Source organism: Polyodon spathula, chromosome 20 (genome assembly GCF_017654505.1).
Source record: "Polyodon spathula isolate WHYD16114869_AA chromosome 20, ASM1765450v1, whole genome shotgun sequence".
Taxonomy (NCBI): Eukaryota; Metazoa; Chordata; class Actinopteri; order Acipenseriformes; family Polyodontidae; genus Polyodon; species Polyodon spathula.
In genome coordinates, this window is record NC_054553.1 from 23203978 (window position 1) to 23229847 (window position 25870).

The following is a 25870-nucleotide window of genomic DNA, read 5'->3' on the forward strand; positions in this document are numbered from 1 at the left end:
GCTAACTTCTCACAGATGATATACTGTACAGGGACCATCAGCCGTGCTCATTTACACCTGCCACACAGGAATTCATTGCACTTCCTAACATAACTTCATCACACTAAAACCCCATCAATACTGGTACAGTACATGCATCACACATTGCAATAATTAAGAACAGACGAAAGCAATAGCCTTTTCACAAAAGTGATACTAAGTCTGGTGGAAATCAGTATGACTAATAAATGGTATTTATATTAATAAGTGTGATAATAGGAGATTGTTCCCATTACTGTATATTACCACATACAATATGAACAGTATGTACAGAATATTATACAATGTGAATTTGCAATGACATGTTTAATCACAATTTGATTAGCCATTATCCAGATACCACTTATGCAAAAATGTAAATGTGACATACTGACCAATGTATAAAATGGACAGGCAGTAACCCTTCTATAGCCCCAGAATCCGATACTCCTAATACTTTTTCTTAAATCATAAATATCAAGTTTCATAACAACTGCATAAGCGGTTCTCCGGATGTATGTAGAAATCAGTAAAGTGTGTAACATGTACAACTGCCTCCAGTTTCATCCCCAGCGGTAGATAACAAGGGGAGGGTGATGGTAACAGTGATATTAAACTGACTTGACTATGTTGGCAGAGAACACTTTTCAGGAGCAAAAGGCAGACTGGTTTCATTCAACAGCACTTCTGTTTGTTTTTGCACTTCAGTTTCTATAGCATTATCCTTTTCCTTCCCTTCCTATCAACACAGTTTTCTGGTTCCTTCTATAAGTAATACAAAACAGGAAACAAGCATATCAGGTATTTAATTAACTGTTTTTTTTCAAGTTGAAAAACTAACAGATTAAATGTACTCAAAAGGCCTTTCTTGCTTGAATATCTGGCATTGTCATTGAAGCATGCTAAACAAATGACCCTGTTCTTTAAAGTCGACTGGTTGACTGACTGTACCTGAGTGTGTTTATTTTAGTTTATCTACTCCCTCAGTTGGCAAACACATTAATCATACAGTAGGTGCAGCTTTGTATTGCTTTGCATCACCCTGTGTGCTTGACATGTTCTGTATTGTAAAAGAGCATGTGGACGGCATACATTTTCTCTACTGTAACTGCAGAGCAAACAGTAATGTATAGGAAACGGATGTTTGTGTGGTAATTTACTTAGAGCCGTAAGCTTTCACCACTGAAACGCTGATATAACACTTTGAATTTTACCAGAGATTACACTCAGGGTTAGCTGGTAATTCCCGATGCTATTAATGTAATGATCAGCCCTTACCATAGCAAAAAATACAGAGAGAAATGTGTGAATAAAAACATGTGGTGCATCAGATATCATATGTGATAACTGAATGGTTTATAAACAGGAAGCAAAATGTATAAGTAGAAAAATTATGGAAGAAATTTATATGAAAGCAGGTATTGTTAACATTTTCAAAAAAATTGGCTGGGAGTTACAAAAAAAAGTATGGTTAAATACTGTAGCTGTGTACAACGGATACCAAATACAGTATAATGCCAATAATTACTTTTTTTTTTGCTGAATCAGAGAAAAAAGTGCCCGTTCATAGCACAGTATTCTGTGCAGTACAAAAATGATAGCCCAGTCCTGAACATGTCATTTCTTGACAGATTCAGCCTCATAAGCCACCCTGTTAGCAGGGGTACTATAGAAGGCAGTTTTTTATATGTATATGTTTTTGTTTTCTGTAAACAATATGGCAGTTAGAATATAAATGTTTAATTTCCTCTAATGTAAATCAGAAAACATTATAGCTAAACTGAAAACAGTCCTAATATTAATTAAGAATCAACTTATTCTCAACCTAGACACAGACCCCAATCTTGCATCACCCTATTGAATTAACTAATTTTGCTTCTTAAAGTCGAATAAAACCTGCTGAATAATGTTACTTTAACATACTGAATTACACGCTGCTTTGCAGTTTTCCATATACTTAATGATAAACTGACAAGAATTGAAAAATGTGACATTTCGAAATCTAACATAATACTGTGCTAATATTCTGGCATCCAGTAGACACTTGCGGTTTTGTAGTTTCTTTACATGTTAAATAAAATTGAAATCATATATATATATATATATATATATATATATATATATATATATATATATATATATATATATATATAGTAAGTCAATAAAATTCCTAAAATTTTAGCAAAACTTTTCGCTACAGGTACATACAAGCCCAGAACTGTACCCCTGTACCATTTTCAGTCCAAGGCCTTAGTAATATAAACTTAATCGAGACAAATCGATAACCTGCATAATATACAGCCCACAATTAAACGTTTTTTGCATAGCTTGTATTCAAACTGTTGACCTAATGAAGATGTGCTTTTGGCTGTATCAGTACATCAAACATCAGTATCTGTCCTGACTATTATTACAGCAATTATCAACCCCCCAACTGAGTTTTATTTTAAGTGCCAAAAAATAGACCGTACAAGAAGCAAAATTAGGATTAGTTGAATATAAAATAATCTGAAAGTCGTTTAAAAGCCCAATGCTGGTCTCTAAAACCCTTGTCCTGGAACTATGGTGCATCTTGTTTTAACGGCACAGTATTCCTATTTTTTAATTTGTCATCAGCCAGCAGGCTGTATCTTTATTAAAGTACCTGTAGCTAATTAAAAAAGCCTGACTCTATTAAGCGGACATGTAGATAATGTTCCAGAGGGAACATTTCTTGGGTTTATTGAAAAAAAATGTAAATAATAATAAATAAATCTTGAGTCACAACAAATGTGTTTTTCAGCATAGATCATATTTATATACTGCTAACTTGCCAAAAACAAACTATACAGGAAGGAGAACAAATACTAGCACATTTTTTTTTTAATATGCTGTTGGCATTTCCAGAGGCACAGCCTGTGTTTTTTTGTTGCCAAAGTAATCAAGTGTGAAGTTCAGTACAGCACTGCAGCCAGTTCAATGCTGAAAAATATGCATCATAAAAGAACACCAACTTGATAGAGGTCTGAAATACCAGTTCTCTCAACAAATTTATTCTTTCTGTCATTCAGAATCACATTGGTTATCATTTTCTGTTCTGACAGATGTTTAAAAGTGTCCGTTGGCTACCTCTAATCACATCTCACTCACAATTTTTGTTCTGTTAGGTTTGCAAGCAAAGGCAGGAAACACAAATCTTAACATGTTTAAGTAAAATAAAACGGTCCTTCTAAACAATACCCTACACCAGTGATCCTCAAAGTAATTTGGGCACGTGCATAAATTGATCTTACTTGGCTGTTTGCAGGCGCGCTGACTGTTGTGTAGGTTCTTATCTTAAACACTGCCTTCTCGTGACATATACAGTGTGTATATATATATATATATATATATATATATATATATATATATATACATACACACATATATACATACACAATATATAGTGTTAATATTTATATAATATTATATATATATTTTTTGTTTTATCTAGTATATATATATATATATATATATATATATATACACACACACACACACAGCCCTGGAAAAAATTAAGAGACCACTGCAAAATTATCAGTTTCTCTGGTTTTACTATTTATAGGTATGTGTTTGGGTAAAATGAACATTTTTGTTTTATTCTATAAACTACTGACAACATTTCTCCCAAATTCCAAACAAAAATATTGTTATTTAGAGCAATTATTTGCAGAAAATGGTCTGGTCTAAATAATGCAAAGAAAATAAGTTCATAATCATTTTTAAACAACACAATACTAATGTTTTAACTTAGGAAGAGTTCAGAAATCAATATTTGGTGGAATAACCCTGATTTTCATGCACAGCCTTCATGTGTCTTGGCATGCTCTCCACCAGTCTTTCACATTGATGTTGGGATGACTTTTTGCCACTCCTGGAGCAAAAATTCAAGCAGCTCGGCTTTGTTTGATGGCTTGTGACCATCCATCTTCCTCTTGATCACATTCCAGAGGTTTCAATGGGGTTCAGGTCTAGAGATTGGGCTGGCCATGACAGGGTCTTGATCTGGTGGTCCTCCATCCACACCTTGATTGACCTGGCTGTGTGGCATGGAGCATTGTCCTGCTGGAAAAACCAATGCTCAGAGTTGGGGAACATTGTCAGAGCAAAAGGAAGCAAGTTTTCTTCCAGGACAACCTTGTACTTGGCTTGATTCATGCGTCCTTCACAAAGACAAATCTGCCCGATTCCAGCCTTGCTGAAGCACCCCCAGATGAGTCAAATTTTCAGCTTTGCCCACCTGGTCGTCTAATGGTTAGACGGAGACCTGGAGAGGCCTACAAGCCACAGTGTCTTGCACCCACTGTGAAATGTGGTGGAGGATCGGTGATGATCTGGGGGTGCTTCAGCAAGGCTGGAATCGAGCAGCTTTGGCATGAATCAAGCCAAGTACAAGGTTGTCCTGGAAGAAAACTTGCTTCCTTCTGCTCTGACAATGTTCATTTTACCCAAACACATACCTATAAATAGTAAAACCAGAGAAACTGATAATTTTGCAGTGGTCTCTTAATTTTTTCCAGAGCTGTGTATATATATATATATATATATATATATATATATATATATATATATATATATATAGAAGAGAGAGAGAGAGAGAGAGAGAGAGAGAGAGAGAGAGAGAGAGAGATTTAGTGGGAGTTATTCCTGGCTCACTCTGATAAGGCCAAGTCTCAGGCAGTAATTGTGCATGCTGCGCTTATTCTTTTAAATAATTTATATAAAATACGCAATGCAAATATTTTTGAAAGGCACGTTTACACAGATAACCATGAATAAACTAAAATAAAAGTATAGATTGCGTCTCACTTTGTTTCAATTTGGCAAATTTGTTAACACTACTCTGTTTTACAGATCTCCAGTACAATTATTCAGAGAAAGTAGATTCATAACTAATCCTACTACGGTGTTTCACTTGTCTGGTGAAATTAAAAAATATAGGAGATAGAAAATTAAATTCTAAATACTGAAATGTATTATTTTTCTCAATAACAGTCAGCGAAATTCAGTGCTTATCCAGCATATTAACAGCCTGCCTCTGCTCACAAATGATTGGACAGCTGTCAGATCTGTCACTTCATGCAGAATACTGTGTACACCCTCTGCTTGCCTATGATTGGACAGCTGCGTAAAACCCGGCAGATATTTGACTCTCCTATTGGTTAAACTTACTGTAAGTACCTGCAGCTAAAACAGACAGTTTATGTCCCACCCAGGTAACTTATGATTGGGCTACCGCAGAGAAAATGCAGATATTCAACTGGTTGATCGTATAGCGGAAGCCCTTCAGGAAAAAAAAGAAAAAATGTAGAGTACGTACAAGCACAGCATAAGCAAGCAGCGCTGTCAACAGACTGCTGTGACGCTTTTGTTGGAAAATGGGCACGATGACCTGGCTTCACGGGCACGAATTTGCCCGCGGGCACCACTTTGAGGACCACTGCCCTACACAGTAGAATGTGTGTTATTTATTTCAGACCTCACTGATACTTTGATTTTCTTTGTAGATAATCTTTTTGATAGTCAATTTTTAAATTGTTATAGGAACCAATACACATTTTTTCAGCAGTGTTTGTACAAATATATGTACCAGCATTATAAAATACTAATCCAATTCAATAAAATACAAATTACAAAGAAACATGACTCTTGTAGGACCATATATTGCATCATAATGCTTACAAGCATGCATAAACACATTGCTCTTCATGACTCATCATACGTTAACTAAAAAACAAAATTGGATATTACTCATTGATACACTCCAGCAATTAGTCAGTGACTGCATGAAAAGACTATATTCTGAATGAATCAGCAGTGTTGCAAATTGATAGTTGGCCTTTATTCCATTTTAAGGTACAGTAAGTCTCTGCCCACTGCAGTGGTTCATATCACTGGAAAATCTTAAATATCCAATTCCATACAAACCAAGAGAGCTACCCAGTCCTGGTCTATATGTGTGTGTCCTATTGTACTTCATTCTGAATGTCTGCGAGCCATTGGATGAGAAACGGATGTGCTGTGCGCCAATTGAGAAGGCAGTAATGCATCTCTAAGCATTTAGTCTCTCTGTGAACGGGCTGACTGTGGGGCGACATCAGGCCAGAAAGGAGTACACACGCATACAAGAAGTACTGGGGAAACTGAGACACTGCGGCGCTCAGTGAGTTCATTAACACAGAAAATAAAAGGTTGAACAAAACAGCACACGGCACTTGACGCCAAAATAAACAGACAAACAAAACGAACAGACACTAAGACACAGGGACGAACACTAAACGAACAGGTACCGTACTGGTCCTCCAGCACGACGCAGCAATTGATTTTATTTAATTTAACTTTATTTACCTTACTGTCCTCACTCTCTCCCGTTCTTTCGACCTGAACACACAAACCCGAGTGAGTAAAATGTGCATCTATATATACTGCTGTGCCGGGATTCAATTACTAATTAATTATTCACTTGAATCCCAGCATGTGAACTAATTTTTGCTCACATACTATTAAATACTTTAAATCCACATGAAGTGAAGGGCAATCCCTGTGCCTAAATACAACTATATATTTTAAATCACCTGTGCTACACAGACCCATTTATATCCCGTGCAGCAATATCTATACACCAACATTAACACACAACATGCAACATATAACACACAAATACACACAGGGGCGGGGCACGGCGACAGTACAGCACAGTGCATTTTCAGAGAGAATCATTTTCTCAATATAAAATGAGCATAAAATAGCTTGAATGTCACCTTACTGAAGCAAACCACGAACCATTTTGTGAGGACTAAAGGTAAAAAGACATTTGTTCACACTTTCAAATCAGTCACATCTGAACCCTAAGGATGAGAGTTCATCCTCACTGATCTCTGCCTGGCCTCGGCTGGTGACTGACCATTAGCGTTTGTTGTGACGTTGGGAAGCAAACCAACTCCAGACAGTTTTTCCCCCCTGCCTGTCGGAGCACCACTTCCGATCTCCAGCCAAGATCAGCAACCAGCAAACACCTGATTGCATGACTACCAGGTGGAGTGAGGACCTCAGCACTGCTCTTTTCTGACATATATAGAAAAGGTCAATAAGGTTGCATGTTTTTCCATGTTCAGTGAAACCTCGTTGTAAAGGCCAATCAACGACCAAATGTGTCCCTAGCACGGGGGTGGCCTTACTACTGAAGGAACATAGTCAAAACATTTGTCAAATCATTTTTAGCTGTCTTTTAGCATTAGTAAATACTGGGGGTAGGTATTGGGCCTGAGGATCTTTACTGCAATACTGAAGACAATATTGCAGTATATAGGAATTAATCACTGAATGATGCTGATGTGGATTTTTTGCTACCAAAATAAATCAACATGCATAAACTGTGCTTTTGCTCATTAAGGAGTATGAAGTATTAGAATGTAATATGGCAAATTAAACTCTCATATGTAATGCCCAGTAACTCATTTGTGCTGGATCCTCTGAAGTATGTGCATGTGCTCCAAATTTGAAAAATAGAAAAACAGTGCTGGTTTGAAAGCTATTTAAAATTCTCTAAAAATTAATTTAAAATTTAATTTTTACATTTTTATTACAAATAATAATAATAATATATTAAACATGAAAATTGCACCCTATGCCTGGCCATAAACAGGGGTTTAAAGCTGCTTTATAGATCGGTCAGTGCAGAGACCCGGGGTTTGGAATAAGAGACTGGCCTTGCTTTTAAGACTTAATACAGTGGTTTGAAGTATTCATCCCCTACCAATAATGTCACATTTTGTTGAATTACAAATAATGTGTGCACAGTTATTCAAACAATCTTTTTTTATTCAAAGCTGTAGTGGTTAAACTGATCCCTGTTATATGAAGCAGAGTTAAATGTCAGCAAAACTTGCAAAGAAAATGTACAAAATGAGATTTACTGGTTGCATAAGTATTCAGCCCTTTAAGTCAGTACTTGGTAGAAGCACCTTTTGTAGCAATTACTGCTCTTGAGTCTTTTTGGATAGGTCTCTACTAGCTTTGCACAGTAGGATGGGGACATTTTCTTCACGGGAAAATTGCTCCAGTTCTGATAAGTTTGTTGGGGATCGTCGATGGACTGCAATCTTCAAGTCTCGCCATAAATGTTCAATTGGATTCAAGTCAGGACTTTGACTGGGACACTCAAGAACATGAATTCTCTTCTTGTTCAACCACTCCAGTGTGACTTTGGCTTTGTGCTGAAATATGAATTTCCTCCCCAGTTTCAGAGTCTTGGCTGACTCAAACAGGTTTTCCTCATGGATTCACCTGTACTTTGCACCACCCATTCTCCCCAATACCCTGACAAGCTTCCGTCCCTGCTGAAGAGAATCATCCCCAAGCTGCCACCACCATGCATGACAGCTGGGGTAGTGTTGACTGGGTGATGTGCACTGTTGGGCTTGCGCCACATGTAACGCTTGGAATTTAGACCAAAAAGTTAAATTTTTGTCTTCTCTTACCACAAAACCTTTTTCCACATGTCTGCAGTATCATCTACATGGTTTTCGCAAACTTCATATGTGCTTTAAGATTAAGCTTTTTGAGTAATGTCTTCTTTCTTGCCACCTGTCCATACAGGCCAGCTTTGTGTGAGGACTGGCTTATTGTTGATGTATGAACACATACTCATCTCAGACAGAACTTTGGAGATCTCTCAAGGTCCTGGCTGGCTAAAGAGTGACATTCTGAACCAGTTTCCTGCTTGCCCAGCTGCTCAGTTTGGGAGGGCAACCTGATCTGGGTAGTGTCTGGCTGGTATGATGCATCTTCCACTTCTTAATGATGGACTTCACTGTGCTGAGATGGATAATCGGCACCTTTGAACATTTCTTGTACCCTTCTCCTGCTCTGTGCCTCTCTACCACTTTATCCCTGACTTGTTTCGAAAGCTCCGTGGTCTTCATGGTTGCTTTGTTGGATTACTATGCAAGTTGCAGCTTGAAAGACTTTATATACCTGAGGGAAATTATCTACAAGTTAAAACACTCTGAGTACACACAGGCTGAAACCATTTCATTAACTATTAAATGTTACCTCAAGTTCAATGTCCAAATAAAACGTGAATTCATATAATCTGTTTTAGAAAAATCTATAGTATAATTGGTGTTCCAGTACTTTAAGATGTAGGACTACACCGCTGTATGTAAGGCTGATGGTACCGCCAGCATGTTTGACTTTAGCCTTGCATAAACAACATACTTTAGATTTTTTTTATTAGGAAATGATTCCACACGTGACTTTGCTGTGCAGAATTTAAGCTGCTCAAAATCTGTGTGCTTCTGACATATTTTCTTTTGTGTTAGCACAGCTCACATTACGAGTTCTCACGGGAAGTGATTATCCTGCGAGATAATAGCCGACATTTTCCAGTAGACATTTCCCTGAATCAGTTTAACCAAAAATACCGGTATTGTTTAAATACTGGTTATTACACTGCCTGATGAATATCGCAATATACCGGTATAATCGTGCACCCCTGCTAAATAAAATTTATTGTAACTAAATTAATATTTTACTAATTTATAAATTATTTCTTTAGAAGTTTGTTTAGTCACTTTATTAACCTAGTTAATTGAAATATTTAAATGTTGCATATATACTAGTTAATGATTAATGTTGATCTGTTTGCGAGGTTCAATACGCTTGAGACTGCAGATGGTGGCTTAAATACTAAATATTTAACATATTCCCCATAGTTTTTATATTTTTCACACATCATATGTAAATAAACAAGGGAATTACTTTTTTTACTCAGAAATGTTTGCCAGGGGAAAGATCAATTTTTCTTTCTATCATCACAGTGTATTCATTTCAGGTTCCTTCCTCCAACAATGCTGGTGATGAATGAATGGTGTATTGCGGGAACAGAAAATTAGCACTGTTTCAGATGACAGCATGATCTTGATACACTGCAATCTTTTTATTTTTTTCTCCTGGTGAAAGATCCTGAGTAAATGTTGAGAAAAGTATTGCCCAGTTGATGTATGCGATAAAAAGAATTGAAGAGTTGGCAACATATTTAAAAATATAACACTGCCATACAGACAACACAGGACACAGCAAAGGTAACAAAATGTTTGGGTTTTTTTGTTCTGTAACACTATTGCCATCAAAAGGAGAAAATCGTCACTGAAAAAAGTAGCCTTAGTTGTGAAGTGGTTTATAGAGGTAGTTTTAAAACAAGGTTGTTCAAAAAATACATTATCTACTGCACTTCATCAACAGATAAAATTACCCAAATTGCATGACAAAACAGAAAAACGACTAATGTGTAATTTCTTAAAGAAGAAGCATAGCCTTTAACTAAATAAAGTCTGTCTGTTTCACAACTGGGACCCCTGCCATTTATAAAACACTGTCCAGAGCACTTCCAGACAGTTTGGTATTCCCTGGTTTAGTCTACATATACTGCAATAAAGTATACAAGAATTGTACATCTGACAAGTTCTTTAGTCATATCGTAGAAGTGGGGAACAATGACTCTATACCTTTTGTTCAACACTTCCAGTATTTTCGGGGCTGATCAAATGTTTTCTTAAAACAACAGATTGAATGTCTCCCTTCCACCTCTCACACAGACTTAAGAATTGTCTGACGTGCATCTCAAGCCGATTCATTTCTGCTTTTTCATTTTGTGCTGACTCACCTGCCAAACCACTATTCACCATTCCAGAAACGGTTTCTGTTCTCCCTTTCTGCAGTCAAACAGCATGCGGTACACAAATATACTTGAAAACAAAAGTTGTTTTTTACTGGCTTTCCCAGAGCCCTGGTGTGTGAACCCAGATTTTTTGGTTTAATTTAACTAGCCTCAGGGATGAGTTATCAGGTTTAACAAAATACACATTAGTGAATCGCAGGAGCCTTAACACATTTTGAAAAGCTCATTAGGGTGTGCCCATTTCTTGATAAAATATTTTTAGGCTGTTGTTTAATTAGAATGTGACATAAAAAAAAACCACAAATAATTAAGGGTCTCCTAAAGAATGTGCACCTAAATTCTTGTACTTGTTAGTACCATTAATTCAACAAAAAAATTAACTGCGCTTTGTTGCTATTTTATACTTTTCCAATCGGTGTATTCAAAACAGGGCCAGGTAGAGTTGAAGAATATAACCATGGATTGAAACAGTGCCATGAAATGAGCGTTCAACAGACTTGATCATTTGATCCACGAAGGCAGAAAACTGAAAATAATTCACAAGGCATATGTTGGCCAATGCTGATCCCCCTTTGTAACATTGTAGCCAAGAGCCATATTTAAGAGGCTGTGCTATTTCTCTTCCACCTAATGAGAATACCAGTGTTATTGTAATGGCACTGTAGGGCAAATGGGACCCATGCCCATACTGCCTAACAACCTGTTCCACAGTATAAAGGCCTGCCTTATAAAGAGTGAGCCCTGTATATAGTCCAGGTGTCTGTACAAACCTACAGTATCATCTTTTTACATTTTTCCATGTATCTGGAAAACCACTTAACCAACTGAGATTAAACTGGGTAGATTTGCATATGCCGGACACAAAGTACATCCTCTTAGGACGGCGGCTCCTCCCTCTCTGGCTCTCGGGACGGCGGCTCCTCTCTCTCTGGCTCTCGGGACGGCGGCTCTTCTCTCTCTGGCTCTCGGGACGGCAGCTCCTCTCTCTCTCTCTCTCTCTCTCTCTCTCTCTCTGGCTCTCGGGACGGCAGCTCCTCCTCCCTTTCTGGCTCTCGGGACGGCAGCTCCTCCTACCTTTCTGGCTCTGGGAGCGACGGCTCCTCCCTCTCTGGCTCTCGGGACAGCATCTCCCATGTCTACCGCCAGGTAATTAACCACGAGGGCAACCTCTGGGAAGGACGCCGGGTGGTGTTGTTCCTCCCACTGTTCCCACCTCTCCCCATCTCGACGCCACAGCGTGTTGATAACTATGGGGAGATTGTGGATGAGGTCTGCCTCAGGGTGCATCGACCAGTCCCAGATCTCCTGGGACGGTGGTGAAGGTGGTGGTGCTGGGGGTAGTGGGGTGGCCCCTGATGCCCAGGGTGAACACGGCACCTCTTCCTGGGCCTGGATTGTAGGGGCATCCTGCCCAGTTGTGGCCGTCCTCCTCACACCGGCCACACCAGTTTGCCGGTGGCACGTCTGGGCAGGACCGCCAACGATGGTCCTCCTTCCCACACCAGGAACACCAGGGGAAGAGGCTGGCCGGGTCCTCCAGCGGTGGCTGCAGCAGCTTACATTTCTTCAGCTGCTGCTTAAGAAGGGATAATTATAATAATAATAATAATAATAAAATAATAATAATAATAATAATAATAATAAATATATATATATATATATATATATATATATATATATGCTGCTCTGAGCCTCTAGGTGGCGCTATCCCACTACTAACACCAAATGTGGCAGGCTGGTGAGTGGATAGAGGCCCAGAGACAGACTGCAGTTCCAAAAAATACTAATTTTATTATAAATAAACACAAAAATAAAGTGCACAAGGGCTAAACAAAAAGGTTCAAACACAAATAAAGCAATACAAAAAGAAAACTTACAAAAATAAGGTTTCCAGGCTGGGCGATGCCTTTACTGGATTCAAAATTTTAAAAATACAACCAGACCAAAAACCACCAACCTGCTTTCTCAGCTCCCTCCTCTCCAAATGAGAAGTACAGGCCTCCTTTTATGTCAGGTGGCTGGGCGCTGATTGATCGTTAATTAAGTTAATCATTTAATCAACTAATCAACCCCAGCCATCTGAACATAATAAACCCAGGCAGGTAGGGGAAATTAACCCCACCCCTGCCAATTTCTAAACGGCAGAGCTTTGCTCTGCCACAGTCTCAGAGATAAATGGCCATCCTTATTCATGTGCATCGGGTTTTCATTACAATATAAAAGCACCCAATCAGAGCTTGCACAAGGGAGACAATGGAGCATGTCCAACTTCTCAAATTAGGTTGTTCCTGTTTTTCCCACAATCCAGATTTAATTTCTAGCCAGAAGAGGAAACAAGCTTGTTGTGCAGCATTTTTTTTTTAAGCATGTATTAGGCATTTGATTAAAACAAAATTAAATAATGGGAATCAAAACATGTTTGCACCACCTACTGTATCACGCACTTGACAGTACTTCAAAACGCTCTACAAAAACCACAACCATTTCCACAAATCTCACAAAAGCAGTATTTCCCAGCAGCTGCCGCAGTCATTTGTTTGCACCGTCTTGTGGAATGCCTGGAATGTACCAATTCCATAACCTTCAAATGCACATTAACATTGCAAGCAGATATTAAAGTGATATTAGAGACGTGGAGATATGAGCAGCCCACTTCAATAGGCAGGCTCTGAATCAATGACAGCTTTGTGGGCAAGGAGTAAAAGGACACATGGATTGTCACAATTTCCTCATAGAGTGCTAGCTACTGTACCCTTCCTTCTGTATTGCGTGATGATTCAGGGATCCATTAATGTCCACTTGTAGAATGCTGTCTTTACTCCATTCTGCAGCACAGTTTATGCTGTTGTCCCATTGGTTTGCTAAAGACTCCCCATCAATCTCATCTCTTCTCTTCTCCTCTCATCTCATACTCTATCAGAAATGCAATCCTTCTGGAGCGAACTACAGCGAATATCAATACAGTCACCCTAACAGTAACAGCTGTCTGCCTTTCGTTAACTAATATTACAGTATGTTACATTAATTTGTGTAATGTTGACCTCTAACTGGGTGTGTATTTGTTAATAAAACAAGCAGCTTAAGACTCCAGACTTCTTTCTGTACTGCCTGACATGAACTGCAACTGTACCTAAAAGCAACCACGAAAGAAACCCGTTCAATTATAGAACAAGGTAAAAAAAAAAAAAAAAAAAAAAAAAATGTTTTTTTGGGTTTTTTTTTTTTATAGTGATAGCGTCCTGTTGATGAAGGTTCTTTCATCTGGTAGATTATCTGGATGTCAGCTAGTGCCCTCATCTCGAGTTGCATAACTCCTGTCCCCGCCATTTAGCAGACAGTAGAGAACAGCTTGAAAATAATCTCAACAGTTCAAGGGACAATCTTACACCTCATGGCCACCTAGGCCAATACGTTAAAATGAAAGGCAGTTCCAAAGGGTACATTTTGACATCTGGAGGAATAAAATGCATTAAATAAGGAAAAACAAAGCATCTAAACAAAAACATATTCTACTTTATTGACATCAAAAGTGGACTTAAACCTATACATTACCATCTGTACATAAGTGTTTATTCAGTAACAATTAGTCTATTTGTTTATACATCATCCATATCAATCATCACCAAACAGTTGGATAATCAGAATATTTTCCATGTCTGAATTATAAAATCATCTTTAACCAACGTCATACTTGTACAGTTAATTATTTCGATTTTGTCATTTGGCAAATATCTGAAAATGTGCAATAGCTTTTTTTGCAGATCAAAGTATTCCTGCTTTTTCACAAAGTTTCAAGGTATTTATGATGCTGTTAAAATGATTTACCCTAAAAAGCATCTGAAGGGTTGAATATATATAGAATGTGTTTAGAGTACCAGAACTCTGTTTTAGATAATCTGTTGAAGATTTCTGTGTAGCTGCAAAGCCACTTACTGCTAGTTCCATGTTGACACTGTGAAACGATAACTAGAATATTCAGCTGCTTCTGTTCCCATGGGAAACTCTTGACACAAAGCTCAGGTGATCATAACTACAGACATGCAAACTGTTTAACTGCAGTTCAAGCAATGAGATTAAACTTGAGGCCAGTAGCTCGCTGACACCCACTCTCGAGATAATAGGATGCCTACTCAACCTTCAGTTCTCCTAGGCTGTGTGGGGAATTGCTGCAGTGAGGGGGGAAATAACTTGACATTCTAAATTGGGGACAAAAATCAGGTGTAAAGTAATTGGGAACTCTAAATTAAAAAATAAATAAAACTATCAAGGAAAGTGAGTTAAAGCTGTAACCACCAAGGTTTGAGATAACGACCAAAGAAAGTGAATAACATAGTTATCAAATGTGTGTTTGTTTAAAACAATTGGGTAAGTAACTGAGAAGAAGACCGTCTCGATGGCACAAGAACAAGACAGAGTTGAATATACTGTAAAGTCTCAATAGCTGTTTAGGGCCATGCTCGAAATGCTACAGTATATGTAAGAGGTGACCTGTCTTTTAGTTCTTAGTCCACCCCTCAGCCATGTGTTTACTTTATGCACAGATATGACGTCAGATCTTTGAAATGAATATCAGGACAATGTCCACTTGGTTTTAATTAGTGCTGGGTGGGCTTTTTAGTGTTTATGTACCTTATACAGTGAGCACATGCACCTGCTGGACTTGCGTGACTATACTGTAAGCAAAATAGTTTATGAATAGACCATCAATAGACCTATTCAATTCCCAGATTTATTTCAGACAGTTTTAACGAGAGTATTTTAATACTGACTGCCATTTACTTCTTGCGTTTTTTGTTTCCACATTGACTATGCCCTCTCTTTCATTTGTGATGGCTTTGTATTAGAATAGAGCTAGATTGCTGTGTCTACGCTTCAATGAATTACTCCCACTATTTGACTTGATAGCAATTAACGCAACACGCTGCCATCAATATACATATGGTGTGTGTGCTGTATTATCACTCCTCTGCTGCATGCGACACACAGCGATGAACAGCCAGAATCAAGAAGTATGTAGAATTATGCCATATTTTACACACACACATATATATATATATATATATATATCCTTTCAACTGGTTAATATATAACAAGCATGTAGGGGTTGTCTACCTCACTAAATCCAGGACTGTGATTATACCACATGAAAATCAGCTTTGTGGATGCGATATGTATAGGACAAGAAATTTTGCACTGGCACTATAAACCTTACATAGCATTTGACATTAGCAGCAGAATATTGATACAAAAATGGCTTAAAATGAAAAAATTGTACACAGATGGTCTTCTTGTGTTGTTTATGCATATTATGAAGGTCACTTTTTACAAGGTTTTGGTATTGAATGTAGCTCAGATCCCGATTGGCTGGGCAGTCATTTATATAAGCTTTTCATGTTATGTTGACAAAAGGTAATCTCATTCCAATACCTAGCCAAATACCTAGTTTACTGTTGTGTTATTTGTTATTATGAATGAAACACTACATCATAAAATGTGAACAAAACTAAAGACTAATACATACTTTTGTCGTGTAGACAAATGTTTAACTTTCATTATCAAAGTTTCAATATTCAGTCACTCCAGTTCTGTAAAACTGTTATGTACGCAGGTTTTTGAGGGTTGCATGGTTAAAAGGCAGTCTATGTTTCAACCATATTTGATGTTGTTCCCTTTTGAATGTTTTTTTTTTTTTTTGTACTGTTCTACTGTCGCTCATAGCAACATGATCTGACCATTTAAAGCTGCTATTCAACAAGTCATCAAGAGCTGTACAGGTTTAGCATTTCCCTTATAAAAGTTTACCATAGTAAAAGCATAGCAAAGTGTAATAGTGCATCATGAAAACATGTTAAAGCATATGCAAGCATTGCCAAGCCCAGAGAGGTACATTAAATCATATGCATAAAAATATGGCAAATCACCAATGCATAGTACAGTATAACAATGGGAAAATCACCATGAAAATGACTATGCAAAAATATAGCGGTAAATCTTTTTAAACAAGTATGCCATTGCTAATTCATTTAACGGTGTGTTGGAATATTCTGTACAGCAAATAATTTTTCTGTAAATACAATGTTAACATACATGTTTGGCAATACATGCACAAAAACAGAAGGCTGCATCAAACTGCCATAATCTGTATTTTATTACTTGCAGACTGCCTTAGGAAACAGATGGAACTGGTCTTTTCCTTGATAGGAGTTTATCAGTCCAGTTTCTCAGTATATATGGAACCCTATCATAAATACTGTGGTAAGGTCAATCCACAGATTTCTGCTGCCACTGAATATGACTATGACATACAGTATGCAGTAAGCTCTTCTTAAAACACAAGAGTCAAAAGAGCCCCCAAGCCCCCCCCCCCCCCCCCCCCCCGTGTTACAGGCAGTGAACTGTCTTGTTATGCAATGCCTCTAGAAGTGGATTTAGATAAAGTGTCCTAAACCTCAGAGGAACTTTTCATTCCCCTGTGAACCCGTGCCCTAGAAACCAGGTAAACAACTGACATTACCACTACAGCTAATCCCATTATGAAACCCTCCAGTGAAACAAGCCCAGCCAAGAGTATAATTAAAGGCACCATATGGAAAATGAATGATGTTGTGTGCAGTATTGAAGTAAATTCCAGTCAAAAGTAACCATTGCTGCTTTGTAAAATAAAGCTGTGGGTCGGCGAGCAATGCATGTGTGTGAGGGAGTGAGGAGTGGGAGGGGGGTAAGGGATAGAACTAGGTTTGTTTATTCCGCAATACAATCTGTAAGTGTTTCTGTAGTATTTTTTATTGCTGTTCTTGCTTCTTATCACTACAGCACATTCTCACTATAACGAACCTGTTGTGGTCCAAGTCTTTTGTTCTTGAGGGGTTTGTTATAGCGAAAGGACAATCAAAATGAACAACAAACTGCTGGAGCAGAAACAGCCATAGAGAAGGCAGAGACACACAGTATGCAAGATGATAAACAGTTAGGAAATTAAATGTAATGCAAACGATTATAAAACGTATTCCTTTAACCCCACCCAATCACAGTAATACTACTGTACAAAAAAAGGCAAATAATTGTATTTTTATTTTGATATCCATAATTGCCTCCTCCGATTGTCTTGTATCTCGCTATAAGTATCATAGCAACCAGTTTCAAATTCAAAGCAAGTGCATGGAAAAGTGCTGTAATTATAAACACATACCTCAGCAGAATTATAATGTTTATATCTGGGGTCTAATTTCAGTGGGTGATGTTACTTGCACAAATTATCTTTTTTTTTTTTTTTTTTTTTTTTAATATACATGTGTGTGCTTCTCAAACTCCTTATCAAACTCTCTCATTGCCAGATAACCAACATCTAACCCACAGAGATCAGGAAGCTAGTTTATACACTCATTTTGTTTACTAATTTGACCTAGTGGACCACTGAAGACAGCCACAGAAACAAAAAGGCTTACTGTTCTTTGTGCAAATGTCTACTTTTAGAGTGGAATATTCAGCTCAGTACGTACTGGGTTGCCAACCGGAAAAATAAAATCTTCTTGAAAATGTACAGATTTTGGCACACCTGGTGAAAACCGAATTAAAACATATGGGTTTACTACTGTAAAATGAAACAGGTGGAATTTTAGAAAGATATTTTAATCAATTTAACATGGGTAACTAATGTGTTTAATGGCCAGTACACAATTTTTTTGTATTCAACAATTTATGCTACTGAGTACACATTTTCAGATCTATAGTACCTTGTATTTATTCATACCCAAAGACTGAAGGGTGACTATCACTGTCCCAAGTTACGCCACGTTGCTGCTGAAAGCTTCATCTAAGGGAAGTAATTCTCTGAATTCAGCTCTGTAATTGAGCTTTGAAATGACTTTCTTTTCCACACATTGTACTTGTTATTAAGCAAAATACTCCCGGAGCGTCAAGTGGTGTTGGGAATACTTCACTCACGAGGCTGGCTGTAAACAACTCACCCATCTCCTTCAGGAATTCCTTTGCGGAATACGTTCATGGAGCATCCTCTACTCAGTCCAGAGCATACAATATTAGAAATACATGCAACTCCTTTTTATACACTGTTAAAAAAGAGATATAATTTTGTCATCGCATTATACGTACTTGTGCATAGCATGCTCCAAAAAGTAGTTGAAAAATGATGACAGATTTTTAAAATAATTTGTACAGAAAAAGTGACACACACATACCTCAGAATTTTCAAATTTGATTTCCACTATTACTGTGCGTACCAATTCCTGGAATGGATGCTGTAGTTTATATATGTAAATGTATGTCATTTCCCCAGAAAATTCAGGGATAACACATTGATACTAAAAGACACATCATTTGTCTCTTAGTCAGCTTCAGTAATGCAATACTGGATGACAATTGATAGGCCAAACACTCTCCTCTTATTTGTTAGCGTTCAAGTGTTCTTATAACACGCACGCCCACCCACCCGCACGCACGCACGCCCGCAGAGAGCCAGGCTTCATTTCTTACTTTGCATCCATTACATATTTATTTTTAATTTATTTTTTTAAAGTGAGGACCATCTTTAAATTACTTCTCACTTCACTATGCTTAAAATAATGACGAACAATACAAGATTACATTTAAAAATTGGCTAAATTGCACAAGTGGGCCTACATATGGAACAAATAAGAATGTTGTACCCTATGGTAGTTCTATTAAAGGTCAACCATTTGTAAACAAAATTCCCATTTTACCGACCCTTGTCCTTTCCTTGCAACATCTCCGATACGTTATTGAGGCTAGTTCACCTGTTACAGGTGAGGTACCATGCCCTCCGAGTTTGACGTTAAGTGCAATTTTTTCATAGCTGCACGAACCACTCATATTAGGAAACTACAGACTCGGGTGTAATTTAGTCATGCTGTGATAAATGTGATCAGTTCAGAGCACATTTACTAGGGCCTGATTGTTTAAACTGATACACATGGTCATTTCAGTAACAGTATAAACCTACACAAGGGGAGTTCTGAAAACCAGGACTGGGTGCTGGGCGTGCAAGTTTAAAGCCCTAGGTCTCGTGGCTCACTTTTCAACAACCATAAGTAGATGTGTGAATGTATCAGTAAAACACAAATACATTCCGGTATAATAGTTTCCCTTTCTACATATTTGCACATTAATTTTGCAGTTGCCCATTTAAAAAAAAAAAAAATCTTTATATCCTGCTTACATCATTGTTTAAAATGTATTCAAGCACACAAATGGCCATGTTTGTGCTTGCCAGATTTATCAGTCCTAACCAGTATACAAGTGTGACAGGGTCTTCCTCGGGTCACACGTGTGGGTAGCCGCTGTTCAAGCATACAGAGAGACTGAGGTGGTGTTGAAACGCCGGCACAGGCGCGCAGGATTTATTAACAAAAACAGAAAACGAAAGTAAAAAATAAAGGCGGTCATGTGACGTTACCAGCGATGGTAACGCACAGAGGACAAATACAGCAAACTGTACCAAAAGTGCAAAATAAAACACAATACCACAAACTCTAAATCAAAAAAGGTGCCGTGAAAACGGCAGGCCTTGCAGCAGCCCCGAGCAATCTCCCGCGGATGTTTTTAAACTGACGGACACTCGGTCGAGACCCGCCCACGTGCTGATTGAGGACCAGCACAGCCAATCACTTGCTGCCCTTCCTCAACCAAGCATAGCCGGCAGCAAGTCTCAATCGAGCGCCCGTCTGTAAACAATAATACAATCAAACTAATCAAGTCCCAAAACAGCACAAAATAAACCCTTTCCCACATATAAACCACACCAACACTAATTTACCACTGTGCAGGGCAACCGCACTGCCACAACAAGATATTAACCCAGCCAGAAAAATCTTGTTTGATTTTACAGCATTGGAGAATCACCAGGATTGCACCACCCACCTACATATGGGTATCCTGGTTTGACCCTATAATTATGTGGTTGATGCAACTGAACAGAACCCTTACTGCTGTAAAATACTAAAAAAAAAAACAGATTGTGCTAATCAGGGTACAGGGTTAGCAAATCAACCCCTTGTTTTGTAATCTTGTAAATATCACTGAAATATTTTAGTGATTCACTCCTTTCTTTAGGATGGTAATTTAGCGACACATGGTAAATTGTACTTCTGATTTATTAATTAAAACAATGCTCTAGCATGTATTTCACTATTTGAATAATGAAAACATATTTGAATTTAATAATCACTATTACCGTGAAACTGGTAAGATTGCAGTCAGACACACACACCAATGTGGCACCTTTAACCTACATGGCTGTTAAGCCTGGCACTCACAATATGAGATCATGTCACAGAACTGCAAGCAATGTTACCTCGCATGAACTTGCCTATGAAAAATGGCAAAGCCAACTCAAGCTGACAGCTAATATAGCTAAGTTGCCAGCGAATGAGATTACACGATGTTCAATTGCTGTGGCTGAGTCAACCATACCCTGCTGCAGTAACAGACTTTAAACTATAGCAACTGAATAACATGCAATAGTACAGTTATTTGCATCGAGACTTGTGGTGATATTTACTGCCTATTTCCACTACTACTTGTGAACAAAATTAAATAAAAAAACATTATGAGGTGCAAGTCACTAATAAGTGCTTAGGAATTACCTTCTGTACCCCAGAATGTCAGGGTCTCAGTTGTTTGGGTCACAAGATTATAAACCCTATCCTAATCTGTGGTACAACCACGCCTATATAATGTGTGTGTGTGGGTGGGTGGGCACTACAAGAAAATAGTCCTCTCCTTATTAAAACCAGTGTCTTGAGCACTTGACAAAACACATTGTGAATAGCAGTGGTATACTTAAAAGATACTCCTAGAATGTTCATGGACCACTGTAATTATTCCACATATGAAGATGGCTGAATAACCTCCAAACCCATAATGGGGCCAAGTGGATAGTTTACAGATATCCTTGTGTGGAGAATAAACACATCCCTCATTGATGGAGAATTCTATTTAAATAAAAGGTACATTGCATAGGAAAATGTTTAACCCTAAACTAAACAACTGAATTTGGTTGCAGTACTTTGTTGATGAAATGCTCCACATCTGCTGATCAATGTCATTTGGAACGGCGAGATTCTCTCCAGATCTTCACTGGCTACGCTTACAATGACCTTTTTGCACCCAGACTGAAACGTTCTGTTTCTAGATTTGTGATGTCATCATAACGTCACCCTGCTCTAGAGGAAGGCCTGGAGGGGATAGGCCAGTGGTACGATTAAGATTGTCTGTGGGTCAAAATGCATCACATTCAAGGAACAAATTGCAGACTCCTCCTCTTACTGAGACAGAAATACACTTCCTTATCTCCTGTAATATTGTGTAAAGAAATCCATATCACACTACATCAAAACATATAACCCAACTCAGTAGCAAACAAATATATAGCACACAGAGCTACATCACTCATCAGTGCTTCCCCTTGATTGTCAAAAGTACATTCTCTGGAATTTCAAAACATACATTGCTGAAAGCAGGTTAATTTGTTTACTGTACAACTGTATACATATACATTAGAGATGCAATATACAAGTTGATATACATTACACACCTCTCTAGACTGTAGCTGATAAATAACAGCCACTAACTGATCTCTCCGATAAGGTCAATCAATAAACCCTTACAGTACCTTAAGACCAGTGCACTGAATCTCACTGTTTCAATTTTGCTTGGTTTAGTAAATTATAACAGCCTTTTACAAGCTGTACATGTACTGTAAATGGCACGCTAGCTTTTAGTTGTGATATGTAAATGGAAGGGTGGCTCTGGGGGTGTGATACGTATGTAGCAATATGTAGGTATGTTAGGTGCCTTGTGAATTTTGCTAGTAAAAGTGTAAGATATCAGAAATTAACAGTTCAACTGTATAATAACAGGGCGGTGATAAGAGTAGGGAAACCTTGGGAAGTTCATATCTGTCAAACTTGAATTTATGACTACTTTATGAAATACAAAATAATATTCCTGCAAAATGCACATTTCTTTTAAATATCAATATTACAGAGAGGGAATTTTACACTCCCTGCAGTGCAAAATATGTACAGAATACAAAAGTGTGACTAGTACTGGTTGAGTAAATGAGTGATATTTCATTTTGTGAACATGTTAAGCGCTTTTCTCTTACCTGTTATAATGTACCATTTACAGAACATGGAATTTGAATGGATGCCCTCCTCAGCTATTAAATTCAATTAATTAAATTACGACCGTCTGGCTTCTTAAGCAGAAACTGACAGATCTGCTTCGGTCTTACAGGGGACCTTGAATAGCCTTTTCAGCACAGAACGTTCAAGCAAATATTAGCCTATGTTTTTTATTCTCGTTCGGTTAAATTCAGACAATGGGAGATGTTATAAAATGCTTACTGCTTAATAAAACGGGCATAATAATAATAATAATAATAATAATAATAATAATGCTAGTGTAGCTGCCACTCTACTGCGCCTGTACATGGATTTCTTGTACAGTAGCTGCACAAGTGGAGATAGCAGTTGGCGATCAAGCAGCAGTTAACTGTATTGTTTACTGTCTAATTACTTTTAAAATATGTGCTTTCGTAATGATGTAGCAGTAGCAACACAACTGATTCATAACATGCGCTACCATCAGATGTACACAACTGATGCGCATACACACAGAAGTACATATTTTTACAGTACGGTATGAGGAGTATGGGGAGACTCTTAACAAAACATTTTGGATGCAGTTTTAAGGTGTGCATACCATGCACAAAATAACTATACGTAAATGCAAACATAAATCATTTATTATGAATTTCACCTTCTCAGATATTACAGGTTTAGCTATACTCTGTGTTAACATCCATCTGAGCGAAACCAGAACTCGCATATGTAAATGATTCAAAGAAGCTATGTCTCGTTTCCTCGGTGGGTGGTTCACCTTTTTTTTTAATTGTGTGCGGGCGTACTATAACATACAGTTCATGTACTGTCGTCTAATAATACCATAACTAACTTACCCAGAACTCTGCTCCACAAAAACGCTTCATTTCTTCTCGTCGTCTTCAGCGATCTGAAATATCGTTCTTGGTGTAGACAAGCAAAAGAAAAAAAAAAAAAACGATTTACTCTACCGCGTTCTACTCTGCTACTCCTGTCCTCCTTCCTCCAGGGGCTGAGGTGAACCGTTTGCTTTCTTACTAAACCAGAGCAGCACAGAGAAGTGGGTGCGGTAGACGAGACAAGGCCTACCTACGGTGATTCATTTGCAATTCGTGCCCCGCCTCCAAGCACAGCCCACCACTGCTTTCAAACTTCTCCCGGAGTTTGATGTTGAGAGTGAAACGCTGTTATGTGGCACATATCGAAGGTTGGATGTCATAGATTTGTGTTTATTTTACAATAAAAAAAAAAGACATCAGTATCGCCTTCAGAAATGCAAGAAATAACCAACTGGTCATTCTGGTTTCTGACGATGTACAATGCCTTAGAGCTGATTATAGATTAATGCGTACCTTTTTTGTCTGACAAGCGAAAATTACAGTTTGATGGTTTTTTTGTTGTTTTTTTTAATTTGATAACTCTATTAAATGCACAATAAAAAAATTAATAAAAAACCGCTTTCCTCTTCAGTGAATTGACAAAATTGTATTTTAACACTAGACTTTATAATGCGACTACTAGGAGTAAGACAATGACTCACGCTAGTCTTAACAACTCAGTCATCGCTCCTGTTCCTCAGATTAGTCGGCCCGCCACTGTACTGTTCAAACTTGAAGGCTGTGTTATAACATTACGAGGCAAAGGTTGGCATGCAGCTACTGACACCAACAGTAAGTCTCTCTAAAACCAGCCCCTGATGTTTAAAATTATTTTCGGTTTTTCTTTTGCAATTACTCCAAAGTTGAGTTGTATTATTTGATAATAATAAGAAAAAAAAGAATTTTAAGAGCTTCTTGCTCCCACTAGTGGTTAGGAACTATTAAAGCAGTTTCTATTTTTTTTTTTTGTGATTTATTTGTTATGCCACTGTACATGGGGTACCTGTAAGGATACACGCAAAGTGATTTGCGGGTGCAAAACCCCCATAATATGACCATAAAGCGAGTTTAGCAGCTATAAAGTCTGATATTTCAGCGGTGATGGATGTTCACCTGGCATTCTGCACCTGCTATCAAATTTGCCATCATTAATTCATTAAAATTATATTGAAATGCATTAAAATGAAGAACAGACCATGGAATTGGGCGGGATCTGGATACTAAGTGGGCGCAAACATAATGTGATGTAAGGATTTTGCCTTGCACTTAAGCAATTGCTGGCCCTCCAAAGACTTTACACCTCTTCTTACAAGATGTAAACCATTGCAGAAGCAGGTAACTAAGAGCTGTATAAAAGCACACACCTGCAGAGTCCTGTCATTGGCTTCAGGATGGCTCCTGTGGTACACTTCCTGATGCGGCGACACATTCGGAGGAGAAAGGCAAGACGAAGAAATCCCTGTTTATTCAAACCCAGGGTCACTTTGTTTGAGATGCCGGAAGATGCGGTGATAAAGCGTTATCGTCTTTCTACGCAGGTCATCCTTGACTGAATAGCTGAATTGGGTGATGAGCTAGACCCGGCAGCGTCAATCCTATGGCGACCATATGGCTCTGTGTTCAGCAAGACAGTCTGGGATAGAATGCATTGAGTAGACAGTTTAAAAGCCTGAACTATCTCAAACCATTATGCTGAACACGGAGCCATATGATAAACTTACTTATAGTGCTAGGCAAATTTATTGATATCATGCTAAAAAGGGCAGGCCAATACATATAATTTCTTAAGGATACTAGCATGTTGGATGCGGCTTTTCCAAACAACTCCATTGAGACCCTTATTATCATAACTGCGGAACGTTATCTGCGCGTGTTGAGTAATTTGCATTGCTCTTAAGCTTACCTATGGCACAGTGCAAAATAATTACCTGGCCGCAATGCAATTAGAATTTTCCACCTGCAATTATTTGCACTGCTCCTAAACTTACATCTACCCTTTTATATATAAAACTGTATTTTTCCTTGTTCATGTCAGGTTCGTGCTGTGGAAAGAGCTTGGTTGGCAGGTGCCTCCTGCAAGTGGCCCTTGTCCAACAGGGGTCGGTAGCTCATCCAGATCCACTGTAGAGCTT

The 25870-nt window shown here is 38.1% G+C and overlaps 1 protein-coding gene across 4 annotated transcripts in view; it reads right to left on the minus strand.

Annotated features, from left to right (window-relative positions):
• Positions 1–23910, minus strand: part of LOC121295431 (ATP-binding cassette sub-family C member 3-like) — a 73563-nt gene extending 49653 nt beyond the window's left edge. For all 4 annotated transcript variants that reach the window (XM_041220030.1, XM_041220028.1, XM_041220029.1 and 1 more), the window contains exon 1: positions 23718–23910. In XM_041220030.1, the coding sequence (XP_041075964.1) occupies positions 23718–23747 (30 nt within the window). In that variant the 5' untranslated portion in view covers positions 23748–23910. The remainder of the gene's footprint in view (positions 1–23717) is intronic.
• Positions 23911–25870: the final 1960 nt, after the last annotated feature.